At 46.2% G+C, this 19530-nt stretch overlaps 1 protein-coding gene across 1 annotated transcript in view; it reads right to left on the bottom strand.

Moving 5' to 3' along the window:
- Positions 1-19530, bottom strand: part of LOC119450192 (Down syndrome cell adhesion molecule) — a 370685-nt gene that overhangs the window by 48976 nt on the left and 302179 nt on the right. Inside the window, exons 12-16 of the mRNA XM_037713569.2 lie at positions 9271-9390; positions 5413-5586; positions 2306-2453; positions 1648-1796; positions 609-740 (exon numbers count right to left, since the gene is read on the bottom strand). Of these exons, the coding sequence (XP_037569497.2) occupies positions 609-740; positions 1648-1796; positions 2306-2453; positions 5413-5586; positions 9271-9390 (723 nt within the window). The remainder of the gene's footprint in view (positions 1-608; positions 741-1647; positions 1797-2305; positions 2454-5412; positions 5587-9270; positions 9391-19530) is intronic.

Raw genomic sequence — 19530 nt, 5'->3', positions numbered from 1 at the left:
GGTTACCTTTTCACTATGGTCAATAATGCTATGGGTAACTCATGCCGCATTAAACTGCTTCAGAAAAATGAAGCGCTGGCTTATATTTCGCTGTACGCACATTTGCAGCCATTTTTGACCAGGCTGAGAAGCTAAAAATTGCGACAAATGCACAAGAGTGTGATATTCGTGTCATTCAGGTCATGCGCAAGTGGGCTACAAAGAGAGGCTTGGTGCATACTCATCACAATCTTTCCCTGACGAGAAGCTGGTGATAAAGTGATAATTATTGATTGGTTATTTTTGCTACATTTCCATTAAAACTGTGATGTAACTTCCTCCATGTTTTAGATACTGTAGCAAACAGCTACAAATATTTATTAAAGAAGAGAAAAGAAACAAGAATATTGTACAGGGAGCTCTGTAAATGGCCATGCAACTACATGCGGACAGCCCTCCGAGAAATGACAACTTTGCAGTTACTCTGTCTTCAACTCAAGTTTGATCCAAGACGCTACGTAAGCGAGACAAGGAAGAAAAGGAAATACGCGAGATAAGGAATAATGAAACCGAAATGACCAGCGGTGCAAACTGAAACGCTACTGGGAAAGGAAAAAAAAATGGCGTACTGCCTGACGTCTTGCTCTGCACCCGGTACGATGTGATTTGGCTGTTTCCAGTGTACGGTTGGTCCCATGTGACCACCATCGATCGGCTGGTGACGTCAGAAGTTCGTACATTGAACGGTGCGCCAGGGGTTTCTGCAAGGCGAAAACACAATGTCATTGAACCTCGCTGCCTGTCAAACTATCCACACCACGCAAAATGAGGATGTACATTCCTTTGATAGACATTCTTCAAAGACAGCCTATGAGGGTGACAACAGTCCCATTATTTTTTACAGCGAAGATATATGCCTAGGTTGAAATACTCATGGTCCAACCACAGAAACCCTCCGGCGGAAATAAACCTATCAAAAGCTCGCGTCTCGTTCACTTGCTATATACCAAAATTGGCACGGAAGGGTACGAATGTCCTGGTCATGACATCAATAACATCACATGCTCGTTAGTTAGGTCACGATAATAAAATCACGTGTGGCGCATACCCGCATTGGATATGAGGGTACGAGCCAAGGACAAAAAAGAAAGAAAGAAAGAAAGAAAGAAAGGAATAAAGAAAGAAAGAAATAAAGAAAGAAAGAAATAAAGAAATAAAGAAAGAAAGAAAGAAGGAAAGAAAGAAAGAAAGGAACAAAGAAGGAAAGAAAGAAATCACGTGTGGCTCATACCGGGGCCGGAGATTTCAGCTTCGCTGGTTTACCATCTGTACTGGGTGCATGGGCGGTGAAATTTGTTAAAATTTTAAATGTAGAAAAATGGGAAGGTAAGTTCCCAAAATTGAAAATGTATTGGTTAAGACCAAATGTACAGTCTCGTCAGATGTTCAAACAACAACCACAGCAACTGTTTCAAGGAGTTTTTCCTGACACAATACGCGCAATTCCTTTATTACGCAGGCGTCCGGATAGACGAGATTGCTTTTAGTAGGGTCGGCTGATGTGAAGTGACAGATGAAGCTGCTGTACCGCGGCTATTTTGCACCGCCGCCTAAGCGTTAAAGCCTTTGTTTGTGTTTGGGATAAGCACCACTGTGACGGAGACTCACCCTGTATAATCAACTGCGTCCGGGTTTCATCTTGGCCGTGTTTGTTGCTCCCGAGACAAGCAAACAGCGCTGAGTCTCTTCTGTCGACGGCTTGTATTTCAAGCTGTGATGTAAGACTTTCTTCTTTTTCACTGGTTTTTATGTCGTATCTGAAAGTTAAGCGAAATAGCATGAAAAATATGATTTGTTTGTGACTAAAAAATAAATGTAATCGTAAGTAGGCCTTAAGTTCTTCACCACAGTTAAGGTAATAATGATAAATGTCTGAATAACTACGTGCGAGAAGAACGCAAACCGAGCAAGTAGGTGCGTGCCACACTTGTACAGCATTAGTGTGCTTTGCACACGGGCCATTTCTGCCCCATATCTAACCTCACAATGTGTAATTTCTATCGTTAAAATCTGCAAATTTCCAATAGTTTACACAGGCCACTCAAGCGGCAGTACACCACCTGATGCGACATCTGGCAGAGACAATGCTGAATTGAAGCTGCAATGGCCACTCCATGGCTTGTATGAACCTGGATTAATTTGTTTATTTAATATTTTAATAGATTGTTCTTGCACGCGTGTTGTAAATTTAGAACATGAGCGCAATCTGGTGAAAAAAAAATTCTGAAAATTGTGATCACACAGTGTCTTCTCAAGAGATACTTACCTCTGATCATGTTTTGGTGCAAGAGGTTGGCCATTCTTGCTCCAGGAAATAGTCAGGGGCTTTTCGCCAAAAACTTCGCATTTGATATGGGCCGTGTTGCCTTTCTGCAGAGTCTTCGAGTTGAATGCGCTTTTAAAGCGAGCAGGTACTAGGAAACAAGGAAAATGAGCACTCTTTTTAACAATAAAAAAAATGCCATAAGAAGCGAATGATAAGGAGAGGACAGTATACCAATAGATAATTCCCATATGAATATCGCCACAGATCAACCACAAAAAAAAAAAAAACAAAGAAAACAATAATTTTAGCCGTTTTGTATCTACCAAAGGCGCTTCCAGAATGAGAAGAAAGATTGTAAGACGCTGTAAATGCATCGTTAGACCTCGAGATTCAAGATTAGATTCAACGCACGTCTTGGAATCTATGTAAACCGAAGCTTTGATGTACCCGGTTGAACAAATGCTCTAAATTTGCCCATTTCGTTCTGGCATCTTTAGCGTAATGGAAACGGGTGTGCGCGCGTGTGCTCTTGCGCACACGCGCTACGCAATGTGTTAAAGTTCAAAGATCAAGTTCAAAGACCTAGTTGAAGTTGGCACGATAGTGCCATTGTGGCCTAATGGCTACAGCATTGGGTGGCTGTACCGGCGTGCCGAGGTTCTACCCCACCATCAAACACGTAATTCAACCTTCTTCTTCTTTTCTTTTTTTAATTTATAGTATGAGCTATTCGGCGAGACAGCAGCGCCGAGCCATGGTCGGGGAAATCCGGGAGGGCTCGCAAATAAAGCTTCGTTTTAATACCAATAAAGCGGTGTGTCTTTTGGAATTTCTTTTGTACCGTGTGTATGTCGTGTTCCTGACGCTGGCGTGCCGCGCGTAGAACACAACACCCGTTCAAATCTGCGCTTTTGAGTGGTGGCGAAGTCAGTAGCATGAACTAAGTGGCGCGTGTGCGCTATAGGAAGCGATATAGACACCGTAGTATACGGGGCGGAGCTTGCCAGAGCGTGCGTGGAAGTCTGCATGTACAGCTTGTAACCGATCATGATCGAGAACGTTTTTGTGTGTGTGTGGATTTTCTTTTTCTCCTGTTGCCCTAAGTGGTGCTAAATTAAAAATTAAATTCTGGGCTTTTACTTGCCAAAGTCAAGATATGATTATTGGGCACGCCGTAGTGGGGGACTCCGGATAAATTTTGATCATCTGGGGTTCTTTATTGTGCACCGAATGCATGGTATATGGGGATTTTCGCATTTCTCCCCCATCGATATGAGCGGCCGTGGCCGGGATTCGATCCCGCACCCTCGGGCTTAGCAGCGCAACCCCAAATCTACTACGTCACCACGGTGGGTCCATACGTTGTGCTATGCAATGAACTCTTCAGCCAATGGACATGAAACGCGAAATTTTCGAGCCTTCTTTACCCACTGCGACCCACTTAACGTAACTCTCCCACAAAATACAACAAAAGCGAATGAACGCGTTCTGCAATTCGAATTCTTTCTTGACGATGTATAAATTGGCCAGATATTATGATTGACAACGTGTAAGAAATAACTAGTACGTTTCTGTAACGCACATCTTAAGTGTGTATCGCACGCTTGAAATATGTATTTACGTAAATGCGCAATCCCGGGCAAGCGTACGTCCTTGTCCTGGTCCCAATTGCGCTTGTCCTCGTCTGTGCTTCGTTGAAAGTTTATGAAAATGGCTCGAAAAAATCTTCTTTCTCATAGTAGGTTTGTTGGACTCGCAATTCATCGCACAATTAGCGTAAGTGTCTATTTGGTTACTTGATATTTGAATTTGATAACTATACTCGCGCGTGCCACGCATTGACACCGTTTTGAATTTCGAGTGTCGAGTACTGAGAGTTATGCGTCGATAACTGGCGGCAGCATCTCATCTATGATGGACGCGGCTAAGTTCGTGTAATTCGTATCGTAGTTAAGAAAGAATCTGCTTGCAATAACAAAAAAGTGCTATTCAATTGCACTGACGAAATAAAATAACATTTGATTGTTGAGGGTGGCTCTGAGGATAATTATGTGTAGAGAGAAAACAACTCGACACGCGTGCGTGGAAAGAACGGAGGACGAAAATGACGAGAACGAGAAAGAGGGGGAGAAAAAGAGAATGACGGCAAGGGAAATGTACACTTAAGCACTGCATTTCCAGTATCTGCTACGCGAAGCGGAAAGGAATTACCCAGTGCCAGATGATACGCAATTTCCGGGACACACTATTTCGGCACGTTTGCAGGTTATTGAGCCCTTTTAGACTACATGTTATTCACACTTGACATTCGCAGGTGAAACCAAATCCTGTACACTATTCGCGTTCTGGCAAAGCCATTAGAGAAATCTGCTCAGAGTGCCTAAAGAGTAGTAGGGACGCCAGATCTCCCCTTCAGGATCCGGTAGCCATCTTGGCAGATGAGCAAGTGTTTAGCACTTCCAGTCTGTTCCGGGCCTATCACGATCTGTTCATGCAGTTGTCTTGACGTGTCGGCAAAATCAAATGACATGCAAAAACTCTAAGCGCAATCAAGCTCGCTAACTTCTCGTGAAGCTCAGTAATGCTTTCGAAAAACAATGCATTTGGATCGGTGGGAGAACCATTCGTTCTGCGGTGGTCAATAATAGTAGCTGCTGCTGCAACTGCTGGTGATACAATATGTATGACAGTGCGTACTGTAGTGGTGCCTTGTTATTAACCACCGAGTACCTGAAACCTGTAGATAAGAACGTACCTACTGTCATGGAGGAATTAAAGCAGTGCCCGAAAATTATAATCAGCTAGAACAACGGAATTATGAGATTGCGCTCCTGGTAGGTGATATGCTGACGTTTACTTGAGATTCGTCGTGCGGTGCACTAATTCTTGCATGCGCATGCCAGCAATACTTTAATTTTTCGTCCACTAAGCAGATATTATCATATTCTCTAAGGTAACCACATGTTCTGCGCATACGTCTTTGAATACGCCGCATTTGTTTCATTTGTCCGTTCTGTACATGTGAGTTCAAGAGGGAGCACTAATGGGTCTCATCGTTTTCGCGATGCCCCATGTAACGCTCTTACAGAGCTAAAAAATTCACTCACCATGGACTTTCAGTTCGATGACTTTACTTATTCCGGATCCCACGCCATTGCTAGCCTGGCATAGGTAGAACCCACTGTCGTTCCGCTCAGCTTCACGCACCATGAGCGAGCCGTTTTCCAGGGCGTGTATGTGAGAGTTGCTGATGATCACTTTGTACTCGGACGGTCGTGAAGCTGAAACAGTGGGATAGTGTGAAAGCAGTGTTAACAACAGCGATAATAAAAAAAAATGAATAAAAATAGCGGGAGCAGATAATAGCGGTTGAAACAAAGCCGTTGTTTCTTTTTTTTTTGTCCCATAAGGAACGCAGGAATTAAGAACGGGGGTTAACATTATATGCCATCACACTTGGCCAATCGCAACACCATTCCAATTGATGGCTCATTTTTCTTTACTTAGCATCAGCAATAAAAGCTGATCGGGAAGGTTTGAGGTTCAACTCCATGTCCTCGTTTGAAAATATAATGTAGCGCCATTTCACTTAAAGCGCGCCTAATGTGAGAACAGTGATTTTGAGTATTGTACGCGTACACTAATACGCAACAGCACCGTTCTCAAAACGGACGCGGGCGCCGTGCTAATTGACGCATATATGTTCCACTGCAGCATGGCTGCTAATGCTTGCTAATGGGTGCTAAGCTAATGGGTATTTCTTCTTACAGGGAGGGTCTTTAGTGTTTGTATATTACGATGCTTGAAACAATCAGAAACACGTATTTGCACGTAAATAACGTAACCACGAATATAACACGAGCAGTGATCTTCAATTTCTCAGGAAAAAAAATATAAATATAGATATTGCGAGTATAACGTGAAGTGGGGCCGCAAAGTAACAGGAATCAACGCAGAAAACTGGTTGGCCGAAAAGCTTTATTCGTCGTTACTGCGAACTGCCGTCGCTAAATAAATTCAAAGGACGAGCGCTGACATCTTTGTCACTGTCGGCGAGATTGACGTCTTCCTCCGTGACGCAAACCAAGGTTATTGGATGGACAGCACTTCAGAAATGCCCGTGACGCAATCGAACATGGCAAAGCTTTTCATGGACTGCGCGGTGATGCCCCGCCGACTTCGAAGAGTGCTTCCTTGACGCCACTGCACAACAACCCTAACAGCGCCAGTGGCGTAGCCAGAAATGTTTTTTTTTAATTTTTATTTTATTTTTTTTGGGCGGGGGGGGGGGGGGGGAGGGGGACCTGGGAAAGCCGCATACTAACATATATTTTAAAAAATTTTATTATTTCTTTATTTATATTTGTTGTTTTTTTTGGGGGGGGGAGCTAGGGGAGGAGGGGGAGGAAGGGGGCTCCATTCGTAGGGCTCGCTCGGGACAACATGCACCGCCTCTGGTACATGCTGTTTCAAGGGGTGTGGACTGTCGCGAGCAACCTCATAGTTCACGTCACTTAAACGTTGGAGAACTTTTTGCGGCCCGAAGTAACGCTTCAACAATTTCTCGGAGAGGCCGCGACGACCGCACACGGGTCAAAAACGAAACTCTTTCGCCGGGCTCGTAGGAGACGGATCGGTGACGAAGATGATAGCGCCTTGAGTCATAGTTCTGTTGCGGACTGATTCATACTTGTGTAAGCTGTCTAGCTTCCTCGGAACGCTGAGTGGAGTCTTCGGCATCCGTCTCTATCTCATCGCACTCATGTGCCAGCATTGAATCTAGCATTGTCTTGGCTTAACGACCGCGGAGAAGACGGAACGGTGTCACTCGTATTGTCTCTTGCTGAGCTGAAATATATGCAAAACTAACACGCGGCAAGATCTCGTCCAAGTTCTTATGCTTCACATCAACGTACACGCACAGCATATCCGCGAGTGTTTTCTTAAGACGCTCTGACAGTCCATTCGTTTGACGGTGGTGCGCCGTTGTTCACCGGTGAGTTGTGCCCCCTAGGCGATCTCTCAAAACGGTGTCAAACAGCTCGGCTCCGAATGCAGCATCCCTGTCAGTAATCGCTGCTGCTGGAGCACCGTGCCTGAGAACAACGTTCTCTATGAAAAACCTGGCTTATTCGGCAGCTGTGCCTCGCTCCAGAGCCTTGGTTTCGGCGTAACGTGCGAGATAGTCAGTCGCAACGATAATCCATCTGCGTGCCGCAGAAGAAGTTGTAAATGTACCGAGACGAACGATTCCAACTTGAGCAAATGATGTTACGGGTACCGGAATGGGACGAAGGAGTCCGGCGGGTTTGACAGGTGACACGTAGCGTCTTGAGATTCGAGACATGTCAGAACGCCAGAACGTAATACTGAATGGTCGCCAGGAGTCCCGGCTAGTAGTATTTTTGTCTAACTCTGGACAACGTTCGTGTTTAGCCCAGGTGAATAGAAGTCGCTTCGTCATAGCATGCTTGCAATACTTCCCTCCTGAGGGCTGTTGGGACGACGACTAAGTCTAGGAAGTGTTTTTACTAGTAGAACATTGTTAGTAGTAGTTGCGCAAGCAAAGTGATGCTAGTGCTCCTGCGAAAACTCTTGGAACGTCGGTAGTGCGACCCTCTAAGCAATCAATAATGGGCCCGGACTACGGGTAGTCTCGTTGCTGCTGTTGAGTAGGGATCGCGTCGACTACTCCGACAAAGGCTGGTTCAAACGGGGCGCTAGAGAAGAAGTCGGCGTTCGTATGCCGCTTCCCCAATTTATAGATGACAGTCATGCCTAAATCTTGACTTTTAAGGCTCCAGCGCACGCCAGCCGACCCGACGGATCATTTAGTTCGCCAGCCAACAAAGGCGAACGTTGACAACGTTGAATGAGCTACCATAAAAACAGTAGCGCACCCAGGATCTCTGCCAGGGGGGGGGGGGGGGGGGGGGGGGTTGACAGTTTGCCAATACCATCTAAACGGCACTAATTTGAATTTATTCACGGGAAATTGTCAAAAAATGCGCTTTTTGCGAGTGTGCAGACGATTGCGCGTCTTGCAGTACTCAAAATGCGCAAAGAAAGAAAAGGGGTTAAACAAAAGGGGGGGGGTTAAGTCGGCCTTAGGAGGGTGTTACAACCCCCCCCCCCCCCCCCCCCCGTCGGTGCGCCACTGCGTACAAATATGGGCGAAATCCCGTAACACACACTTTTCCCGTGCTCGAATAGTCTATCAAGTACCTTCCGTACTTGATAGGGGTCTGCTTACGTAATCTATTACTCTTTCAGCCTCGCCTTGCCGCTGCATCGAGTACAGCACCTAATACGACATTGCCAGCGCCGGTGCGAACCGTGGTAGGAGCGTCTTCATCAAAGTGTGCGAGGACCGGATGCATTTGGAGTTGCTGCCGCAGCTTATTAAACGCCGTCTGCTCTCATTATAACCGCACGAAAGCGTCGTATTCTCTTTTAAGGCACGCTAAATTGCGTCGTCACCTCATCTGAAAAATACCCCAACTTGTCTGAGAAAATACTCTGTTCTTCGCAAATAATAATCACTGTTATGAACGCACCATCGAAATTTCTTCATGATACGTGCGCATGACTATATATGCCTACATTGACCTCTCTCTCTCCCATCTTACCTTCTGTTCACACCGATAAGCTTTGTGTATATGGCATTTGTTTCATGTTGATATGTTCGCATGTGAGGACCACATCCATTTACACAGAACTGTGAACACATGAATTGTTTTAGCGCTTTGTTACAATCCGTCACAAAGGGCGTAGAAGATAAACGATTTTGGTACAGACACAAGACACAGGTTGTTAGTTGTTATACCAAGTAAGATGTGCATACATCATACGTCGGGCGTGTTTAACGCGGACACTGAGAGGAGTGGAACCAGGCTACTAGTAAGAGGTAAAGAAGTAGAGTCGACTCAAAGGTGCTGAGTTCGTTAGGGAGCATTTATACTGACCTGATGATTTCTCCCACCAGATTCGTGGAGCAGGAGACCCTTCTGCTTGGCAGTCGATGACCACGTTTTCACTAACCACTGCGGCCTTTTCTTTCGGGGCAACTTTCCACCGCGGTGGCACTGAAAAATGGCAAAAGGGGCTTAAGCACTGCGGGTTAATTGACATCAATAATTTATAGTCATTTTGGAGTTTTCGTTAAAAAAATGACAGCAGATCCACGAGGTGAATGATGATGAGTGGGCGAAGCTCCGGAGGGAATCATCGGATCTCCCGCTTAAGGGGACGCTAGCACAAACGCGTTAGAAACGTGCAGTACTCTCTAGTAAGGGGGAGCGGCCACAGCGTCTTACGCAGCCATTTACACATGCCGGAACGTGCACCGCGTTTGCCGACGTCATCACATGACTGCTGAGAGAGTATACCCCCCGTATTCATAAACGCTCCTCGACTTGAACTTGACTTGCCACCGCTTTGGGCAGCGCGTTCGAAACGCGTTGAAGGTAAGGTGGAGAGGCCACAGCGTCTTACACCAGCTTCTTACACGGGCCGTAACGCGCTAGCACAAACGCGTTAGAAACGCGCTAGAAACGCGGCCTTTCATTAATGTTGGGTATTTATAGCCATCGTGGTGCGTTTGTCCATGTCCGCTTCGTGGCGTAGTGGGCTAACGCCGCGCGCTCGGAAGCGAGGGGTCCCTGGTTCGATTCCGCGCTACGGACACAACTTCGGAATTTTTTTCTCATTTTTCTCAGACTGGTTACACACTACTACTACTACTACGACGGGGACGGAACGGGTGCCGCCATAAGGAGCTTCGCCCCTAAAAACTGGAATGAGAACCTACTAGTAGCTAGACATGTGGAGTAAACGTATAGTGCTGAAATGATTGTCCGTCCGCAAGTCGACCGGCCAGCCCCTCCATCCATCCATACGCCCGTCCATATCTCCATCCGTCCATCCGTACGTACACCCGTGAGCAAAAGTATACAGACCACAGAGTCACCGAAAAAAATTGTATGTATGTATGCATGTATGTATGTATTTGTTTGTTTGTTTACTTGTGACTTATTTGTGCTTGTGGGAATTTTAACATCCCATTGTATAGAAAAGGAAAAAGAAATTTTTTTTGCTGTGTCATTAAGAAAAAGCGACTGAGAAAACTGCCCCTGTTCGACGTGTAGGATATTTACTCGTACATTGAGCTAAGTATAAAAACACAAATAGGCTGAAATAATGAATACCAGTTTTTCTGTATAAGGAAAGCAGGTGATTGCGTGAAGCGTTGTTCAATGTATTCACCTGCACGCTAATTGCTTATGTAGTTAATGAGATACAAAGAGACGTACGCGAAGGATCAGCGAGAAGCCTACGATAAAACGAAGTAAAACATCTTAATGGCTGCGAAAGCTTACCGGCTTAATTAATGCCATTGGCCAACGACGCACACATCTTTATTCTTTCTTTTTAAATTACGAAGCATCCATTCCAGCGGTTGGTTTAATTAAGACATTATAATCTATCAAATGTCCAGTTCTTAAATGACGCCTAATTGCTCCATGGATAGTGAGAAAAAATAAAAACGAGAGTACAGCAAGCAGGTACGTAAAACGTGTCAAGTGGGGAGGAAACTTTGGTGAATCTCCTAACGGCGTTAAATGAATTCGGCAAACCTGTTTAATATCAACTAAAAAAAAAAAACGGCGAAAGGAAGTTACGACAGCAGATTTCCCTCACGAAATTTTTTATACAACGTATTTAAGGGACAATATTTCATCATGTTACTCTCTAAAAAGAAACAAAAAAGATTTTCGCCACTGCCTGTTCAATTCCTATTAGTTTGGAGAGCACGGTTGCTGTGAAACACCTTTTATTATATTTTGTATCTTATACCTAATACCGAGTGCCCAATGCACGTGTGCGTGTTTGACCAATGCAACGCATGTCTCTACAATAGTCTGCAGAGCCACGCAATAGCCACGCCGATCTGCGATACCGTGCCGAAGCTGCAGCCGACAAGAGGCGTCGTCGAGTCGAAGATACCGAGCTTCGAGAACGAGAACGCGAGAGTCTGCGTTTGAGTATCCAGCGTCGTCAGGATAGCCACCCTGACTGTAGATTGGTCGATCACAAGCTCCGCTGTTTGCTCCAGCCATGCACCACTAGTGCAAGCTGCGCTCATTATTTTTTTCTTCTACTCCGCAATGCGGCCGCCGTGGTGAGAAATCAAATCTGTGGCCTCGCTCTCGGCAACGGAGCGCAGCGTAACAACAGTAATATTTACCGTGTTGCGGAGCGCAGCGTAGCAAATTAACACCCCAAATAAAAAAAAAAAAATAGTGCTCCAGTCAGGTAGACTGCTCCCTCCCTGATAGTGAGATTATATTTGGATCTCATCAAAACAGTGATGCTTTTATTTAGGAATAGCATCGATCCCTTAACAGCAGCCACGGTTGTACAAAAAGGACCAAAGAAAGTTCTCCGCCGTAGTACCTAGGCAAAGTCAGAATTCAAGGAGCAAGAGTCCCCAAATTTTCTCTCTCGCACCCGCTTGTACTCGCGCCTGCGCACAAACTACTGGCGGTCCCTCCAAGCGGAAGTCACGGGACCCGCAGTGCCACGCCCCCGCTGTACCTACTAGCAATTGTAAAGTCGTGCCCCGGCCTCCTGTTACGTTGAATTACAAAATCAGTTTCCACGTGTCGCAGTTTGACAGAACAGCAGTGCATCCTAGATTACAAGCAAACAGTTTACAATCTCATGATATTTAAACCTTCTAAAATGTTTGTGCATTTCAGGAGGGAACGACTACATGTCATCGTGATGCAGCTTAATTATACAAGACAAGAAATTGTACACAAAACTGGAGAATAGGTGAAAGACAGACAATGAATTACGAAATAGCTTTTTTTTCTTTTTTTTTTCTGTACGATTGGCATATAGTGCAATAATAGCATACCTACAGCATAAAGGTTTCAAAATACAAAAAATCGCCATCTTGGCCCTGCGAAACTGGATGTCCCGCGAAGCTGTTGAAAACCACCACTACAATTGCGATCGAGGGTCGTATGCAATGCGTTATGGCTTTACAGTAGTGGTAGTAGTGCTATTTCAGAGTAATGGTAAGAATGGGAGTAATGGTAATTCTGAAACCATGCCGCCGCCCATAGCGGTGCTGCACCAGCATTGAAATCGGTTGTTAGGCTGGTGTTTTTATATGTGAAAGGCTAGGGACGTCACACCCCACATCGCAAACTGGCGTCGCCGTGGCAGCTTGCGCAACAATAATATTTACCGAGAGACGTATGCGGGGAGAGCATGTGCTTCGCATTGCTATCACGAGCGCCTTATCATAAATTATGTGGTTCGGATGCCTGTTTTGAGCTTGCTCCTTATGGACGTGGCTGTAGGTTGTTCTGCATGTTGTTCTGCATTTTGTATGCGTGATTCAACAAGATGTATGCACTACATGTTCGCTTCACTTTGCTGAGTGCTTGTAGCCTCTGCCATACAGGGCTATGAGGCATTTCAGTTTTTGCTTTCTTACGGAGGTATGACTGCTTACGGGGGTATGAGCAATTGATGATGATAGTATTCTGTCAACCGACGCCAAAAAAAAAAAAAAAATTCAGGCATCCTAGTCATATACAGCGTCGCTGAACTATTCGCGATGCATACAATTGTGATGTTGCCACCGTCTCTCTCTCTCTCTCTCTCTCTATATATATATATATATATATATATATATATATATATATGATCTCGGGAAAAATTACACTAAATGTACCATGTTGTGTCCAACCAGCCACTGCTAGGATAACCCATCGTAAACATAATCAATCATTAGCACCCAGATTTGCACTAACTAACGCTTACAAACACAGTTTTTTTTTTCCCAGAACAGTTAAAGACTGGAACTTACTGCCTCAGAATTTTGCTACAACACTGGAAAATTATATCTTTGCTGTTTAGTGTTCAAATGTATTGTACTCTTATTGTTGTTGTTTCACAGACATGATGTTCCTTTTAGCGTATTGATGAGTGTTTAATCCAACGAATTCACGTTTTCTTGTTGTTGCTGTTACGATTTGCTTGATGTTTCTTTTGCCCCTCCTGCTTGGACTAAAATGTTGGTCCGCAGTATGGATAGACCCCAATATTTAGTCACGCACTTGCAGAGAGAATCCTTCCTTTCTTTTGGAAGGGGGTTTATTAACGTTGGACGTCAGGCGGAATGGTTGTACGACGGGCACAAAGACAGTCTCAGCCGGCGTCAACAGCTCGCGATCTGCGCTCGCACCTCCAGCTGCTGCGTGCGTTGCTTCATCCTCACTACAGTACCCCGGCGGCGAAGGGAAGCCATCCTGGCGACTCAAGGTGACGTGAGAATAAGGGGGTCATGATATGGCTTGAGGCGGCTCACGTGGACCACCGGGCGACCAAGACGACACTTGTCGGAGGTTGGGTTGGCCGGCTCAATAACATAGGTGACAGAAGATAGGCACTCGATGACGCTATAAGGGCCTTTGTACTTGGGGGCAAACTTGGGAGTCAGGCCAGGGGAATGAAATGGTATGCGGAGCCATACGAAGGAGCCGACGGCGAAAGCTTGTTCAGTCAGATTGCGATCATGGCGATATTTCTGGAGGGCTTGGTTGTCCGAAGTAAATGAGCGGGCCAGCTGACGACACTCTTCAGCATATTGAGCTATTTCAGAAACTGGGCTGAATTCGGAGACGTCCGGACGATACGGCAAAATGGTGTCGAGTGTGGTGCATGGTTCGCGGCCATATAAAAGAAAGAATGGGGAAAAGCCAGTGGTCGAGTGTGTCGCGGAATTATATGCGTAAGTGACGAACGGTAGAACGACACCCCAGTTAGAGTGGTCAGAATCAATGTACATGGACAGCATGTCTCCCAGCGTACGGTTGAAGTGGGACGGGTCGTCCCACTTATTGTGGCCGCTCACCTTTTCAAACGTCGCCAGCCAATCTTCCACATCGTGGTCATCTGTTCCACTAAAGATGGGAGGGTCACGCTGGCGCAGCGCGCCGGTTACGAAGACCTGCGGAGATTGGGCGGCGGCTTTTTGGGTGGTTTCGTCAGGCATTGTCGGGGCAGGTGGTAGTGTCCGACTCCGGAGTTCCAGGTTTGCAGACCCCGCACCTCCACCACTTTGGAAGGGGGTTTATTAACGTTGGACGTCAGGCGGAAGGGTTACACGACGGGCACAAAGACAGTCTCAGCCGGCGTCAACAGCTCGCGATCCGCCTTCGCACCTCTAGCCCAGATAGTGTCCCACTGCTGCGTGCGTTGCTTCATCCCCACTACACTTTATTATTTGATTAATTCATGGATCCACAACCATATCTTCCTCAGAGACCTCCCGCTGACCGGGCTATACTTATAGGTCCTGGCCTAGCGTCGCCCATGTCGCAACGAACGCAAGCGAGCATAGCCGCCGCCGCGTCGGCGTCGGCAGGTGCGGCGTTTCCTTTCGTCAGCTCTGCCACGGCCGCTGCCAGGGCCGAACGGCGCGAGTCATCGGCGAAGGAACGCGTCGGTTAGCACGCGTTCCAATTAAGCGCGTTAATGAAGCATTTGCTATGCCAATGCCAGACAACAGCCCCCGACGTGTGGCACCACGGCGGTTCACACCGTTTTCGATGCACGCGGCAGGCCGCACCTTTTATTGCGATAGCAATTATATGGACACTCAAAAGCAGATTTCTGCCGTCGGCGTCGCCGTCGCCGTGAGGTTCCGTATGACGTCAATGGAGATGAAATCGTCGCCGCGCGCCGCCGAACGCTGTATGTGCGAGTGAAAGGGCGCGAGGGACGCGCGCTTTCACGGGGAGTGAACGCACGGCGGAGAACAAACGCGCGTTCTGCGCTGTGCTCCCTTAAGGGCTGCAGAAGTAGGCGTCTCTTTCCTCCTCTACAATCACCATATATGTAGAGTAAACGTACCTTCTACCGACGCGCGAAAGACTGTGGGGGAAGGGGGGAGGGGCAGGGAAGGGAGGCGACGTTTAGCTGCGGCACCAAGTGCCTATTTATATCAGAGGCTCCGGCAACAGTCACCAACGCCGCACGCATTTTGAGCGAACGCGGGCAAAACGCCGGCGGCGTCGACAACAGTTCTGCGTGTTGCCGGTGCTGCTGCATGTCCAAGTTTATACAGCTGATAAAGCTGCTATCATTACTCCGTATAGCTCTCTTCAAATTTGCTATCGCAAACGATGCTTCGTCTTTCAGGTGAAACTGCGACAACTTTTTATTTTTTTCTTTTATCCAGCGGCCGTGACATGACTTTCTGTACCCCATGCCGCGTTTTCACGGCCACCGTCTGATGAGGCAAGTCTTCCGCCTTCATAACTTCAAAATTAGTGAGCAGCGCTCTACTTCGTTCTTTCTTTTGATTATCTCACAGGCTGCGTCAAGGTGACCCTTGACGCGGCGTTGCACCACTGGTGCATTTTACCAAAGAGCAGAGAACGACGAAGACCGGCGGCCCTCGAGCCACCGGGGATGCAATCGGTTTGCAACGACAACTGCTCAGTCCACGCAGTCATTTGACTATTTCTTCACCCTGCTTTTCTGATGGTGTTCTCCGGCTTCTTCTTCTTCTTCCTTCAAGTTATGGCACGTACCCATGGTTCGCAATGGAAACATGATATGAAGTTCTTGCTTCCTGTTGACTTATTGATTATAAATTATTTTTATTTTGTTTTCTTTTCTTGAAAAGTGGTCATGCCAATTTTAACGACGCTGCCGTCCCCTGTCGGGAACTTCTTTTTTTTTTCACTGCAGTGCAAGAAAAAAAAAAAAAAAACAGCAATTCAGCAAGATTCTCGCCTGCTCATTTCTTTATTAAAGCTTATTCCTCCTCTGCAGCTCCAAGTCAATAAATGCGCTATAGGCGTCTCCACTGAAACCTATTCGTACACATGACGCAGGAACCACAGTCATACAATTGAACGAAGGTACGGTTTAAATACGCAATGCTCAAGGTTAGATTTCACTTGAAAACTACTGTGCTCTGTGGTTCGGGTTAACGGTGACATGATGAAACTTGCATGGTGAAAGATGCAGTTCCTCCGCTGCATCAGATGCACGAGTCAAGAACTCCTTCAATGATGGTAAGTACATATCAACAACGGAACATTCAGGAGGGACTTCGATGGCCGCGGATTTCCGTGCAGGGATTTGAGCTTAAACGGAGTCATGTGGTGTGTGCAGCTTCAGTTACGCTAGTGCTCGGAGGCGAGTACAGGGCAACTAAATTAGCGGTGTCGTGAATCTCGGGGCCCATAGAGTTGGCTAACAGTTCTCCGCCCTCTCCACTTGATGGCGTAGCACATTTGCTAATTTGGCAATACTGTTAAGATTTTATTTCAACCAGAAAATTGGTTTCTTCTTTTGTGTGTGTGTGATCTAGGAAAGCAAAATAGTGACTGAACTCGTTTTTCTTGGCGGGAAATGCAATGCGGTGGTGTAGTCACTCTCTTTTTATACGCCTAAGCTGCCACAGCAATGCGTTTATTGATTGAAATTCAGCTAGTGGGAAAGTGGGAAAGGAGGAACAGTATTGAGCATTGCTCAGATTAATTTGGAGGTATAAAAACAAAATTTGGAGGTATATAAACAGAGCTTGCATGTAGGCTCCCTAGGCTCCCGAGGAGGCGAGCGCCATCTGGATGGTATTTTTGCAAGGAGGACACCGCGGTGCGCCGCTGTACAAGCGGTAGAAATGCTGGAAAAGGGGCTTGTGTTTGAGTTTCTGCGTAATATAATTACGTTTTGTCGTCTATTCAAATTACAATCCGACGCTATCGCGTCTGTAGGTTGTGGTTACGTCGTAATTCACGATTTTTCTGACGCATTTTACTTGAGAAATTCGATTAGTGCAACAGCGCCTCTGTGCCATGCGGAGGGCCTGAGTGGTCGGCGTGGTTCGGGATACTTTTCTCAGCCGCGGACGCCGCACGCTGACGCCGACACCGGATTTCCTATGACACGGAGCTCTTAACGCTATCGCGTTAGAAGGATCTACCTTTCTGGCCTGGCAGCTAGGCAATATTGAGCCATATGTAGACTGTATGGAAGAAGACGAAGTAGCAGACAGTTTAATGTCCCGTGTGCACTTTAAGGCATAATACAGATGAATAAGAATTGAATGGAGCGGATGTTCTAGCTGACATTAGGAGCAGGCCATGTAATGCGTAGGGTAGATAACCGGTGGATCATTAGAGTTACAGAATGGGTGCCTAGAGAAGGGAAGCGCAGTCGAGGACGGCAGAAAACTAGATGGGGTGACCGAATTAGGAAATTTACAGGTGTAAATTGGAATCAGCTAGCGCAAGACAGGGGTAATTCGAGATCGCAGGGTGAGGCCTTCGTAATGCAGTGGACAACTATAGGCTGATGATAGTGATAAATGAATAAATCGGACATTTCTTAATTTTATGCAACCTTTGAAGTGACCACTTATAAGCATTTTGTAAAGCGCAGTACATATTATCAAACCATATATATATATATATATATATATATATATATATAAATTGCGGGCTGGCAGAAAACGCTGCTTTCGCGGTTGGATTTTAGGTACTTGTATCATGTTGTAATTGGAGGCCCGGGTTCAAATGCCACCCAGACTGAAATGTACCAAATTTTCTTTTCAAAGCCATCGATTTCCTTTGTTTACAGGAACCTCAATTACAAATTTGACATTATTATTATTATTATTATTATTATTATTATTATTATTATTATTATTATTATTATTATTATTTGGTTTGTGTACATATAACACAAGGACACGAAGGAAATAGGGAGGGAGCAAGCTGACAACTGCCACCGAGAGGGGCACAACGCCTGCCTACTCTTTCAGGAGGAGGGAATAGAGGAAATGAAAACATGAGGAAAGAAAAGAGGAAATGAAGAAATGACGGAGACACAGACAGAACAAAACAAAATACAAATAATGTCTATAAACGGGAGGCCAAGTCCGTGTCTTTAAGAAAAGTTAGCAGGGCTCGATGGGCCTGGTCACGTCGGGAAGCGCACCCTCTTGGAAAGAGGCAATCGTCTAGGGTCGCACATTGCAGACCAATAAGTCCATATTCCTTAATTAGCAATGCGCGCTGCTCAACGAATGCGGGACACTCTAAAACGAGATGTTAAAGTGTCTCACAGGAGCCACAAAATGTACACGACGGGCTGTCCACACGTCCTTGTCGGTATAGGCGTTCGCGCACCAACACAGACCCAACCCTTAACTTATATAGCAGTGCTCTAGCACGATGGGGCAAGCCTCGAGCACGAACACGGGGAGGGAACAATCCGTCTGCAACACGCCGGTCTGGGTGCTGCTTTAGAAGGTGTCGGCGTATCAGAAAACGAGCGTTTTCAAGCATGAAAGAAATGTCAGGGCAGTCACATTCGTGGTGGGCACAACTTGAAGCCTCTTCATTTCCAGAGATGCCCACGTGCGAGGGTATCCACTGGGCAATGAGGGACACACCACACGAAGTAATTTTGCCAGAAGTTTCTTGAATACTGCATAAAATTGGGGTATTGGCATCTTGTCTCAGTCTGCTGAGGGAAGCACCGGAGTCCGTAAGGATGACGACCTTCAATGCTTTTAGGTCTTCGTGTACGTACTTCAAAGCAACATCCATCGCGGCCAGTTCTGCACTTGTTGATGAGGTTGGATGTAGTATTTTAAACACCCGTCTGATGCCAGCCGAAGGGCAGAAGAAAGCTGCAGAAGCGCCTTGGGCGTCGCTGTGTACAGATGCGTTCGTGAATACTTTAATATAACCTCCAAATTTTTCAAATAGGTGGGACTGGGCCAATTGAAATAGTGCCGAAACAGGCTAGCTAGACTTTTTGTGTATTTCGGGAATTGACATATAAATGGGAAAGGAACAATTGTTGCGCTTCTTTGGAGTTGTGAATAAAGTAGTGTCTCCCGAACTGCGAGTAATGTCCACAAACAATGACATCAATACGAGCACTTTTAAAGCGACAGCTTTAAAAGCCCCGTTGCGCAGTGAGGACGGCGTCGGCGGCGTTGAGCGTGAGTTGACCGTGTGCGAAACGTGTCTACCAATCACAGCGCGACACGCCGCGTTTCCCCCGTGGCAGCGGCGGCGCCGACCGGGCGGGGGAAAGAAAGAAATAAGAACCAGAAAGCTCGCCTTCGTGCATAGCGTTCACCGCAAGCGTTTCCCGGTAGAGATTGCGGTTGCAGA

Source organism: Dermacentor silvarum, chromosome 4 (assembly GCF_013339745.2).
Source record: "Dermacentor silvarum isolate Dsil-2018 chromosome 4, BIME_Dsil_1.4, whole genome shotgun sequence".
In the NCBI taxonomy this organism is placed as follows: Eukaryota; Metazoa; Arthropoda; class Arachnida; order Ixodida; family Ixodidae; genus Dermacentor; species Dermacentor silvarum.
The sequence above is the reverse complement of the archived record's forward strand: the minus strand, read 5'-3'. Positions and strand labels throughout refer to the sequence as shown.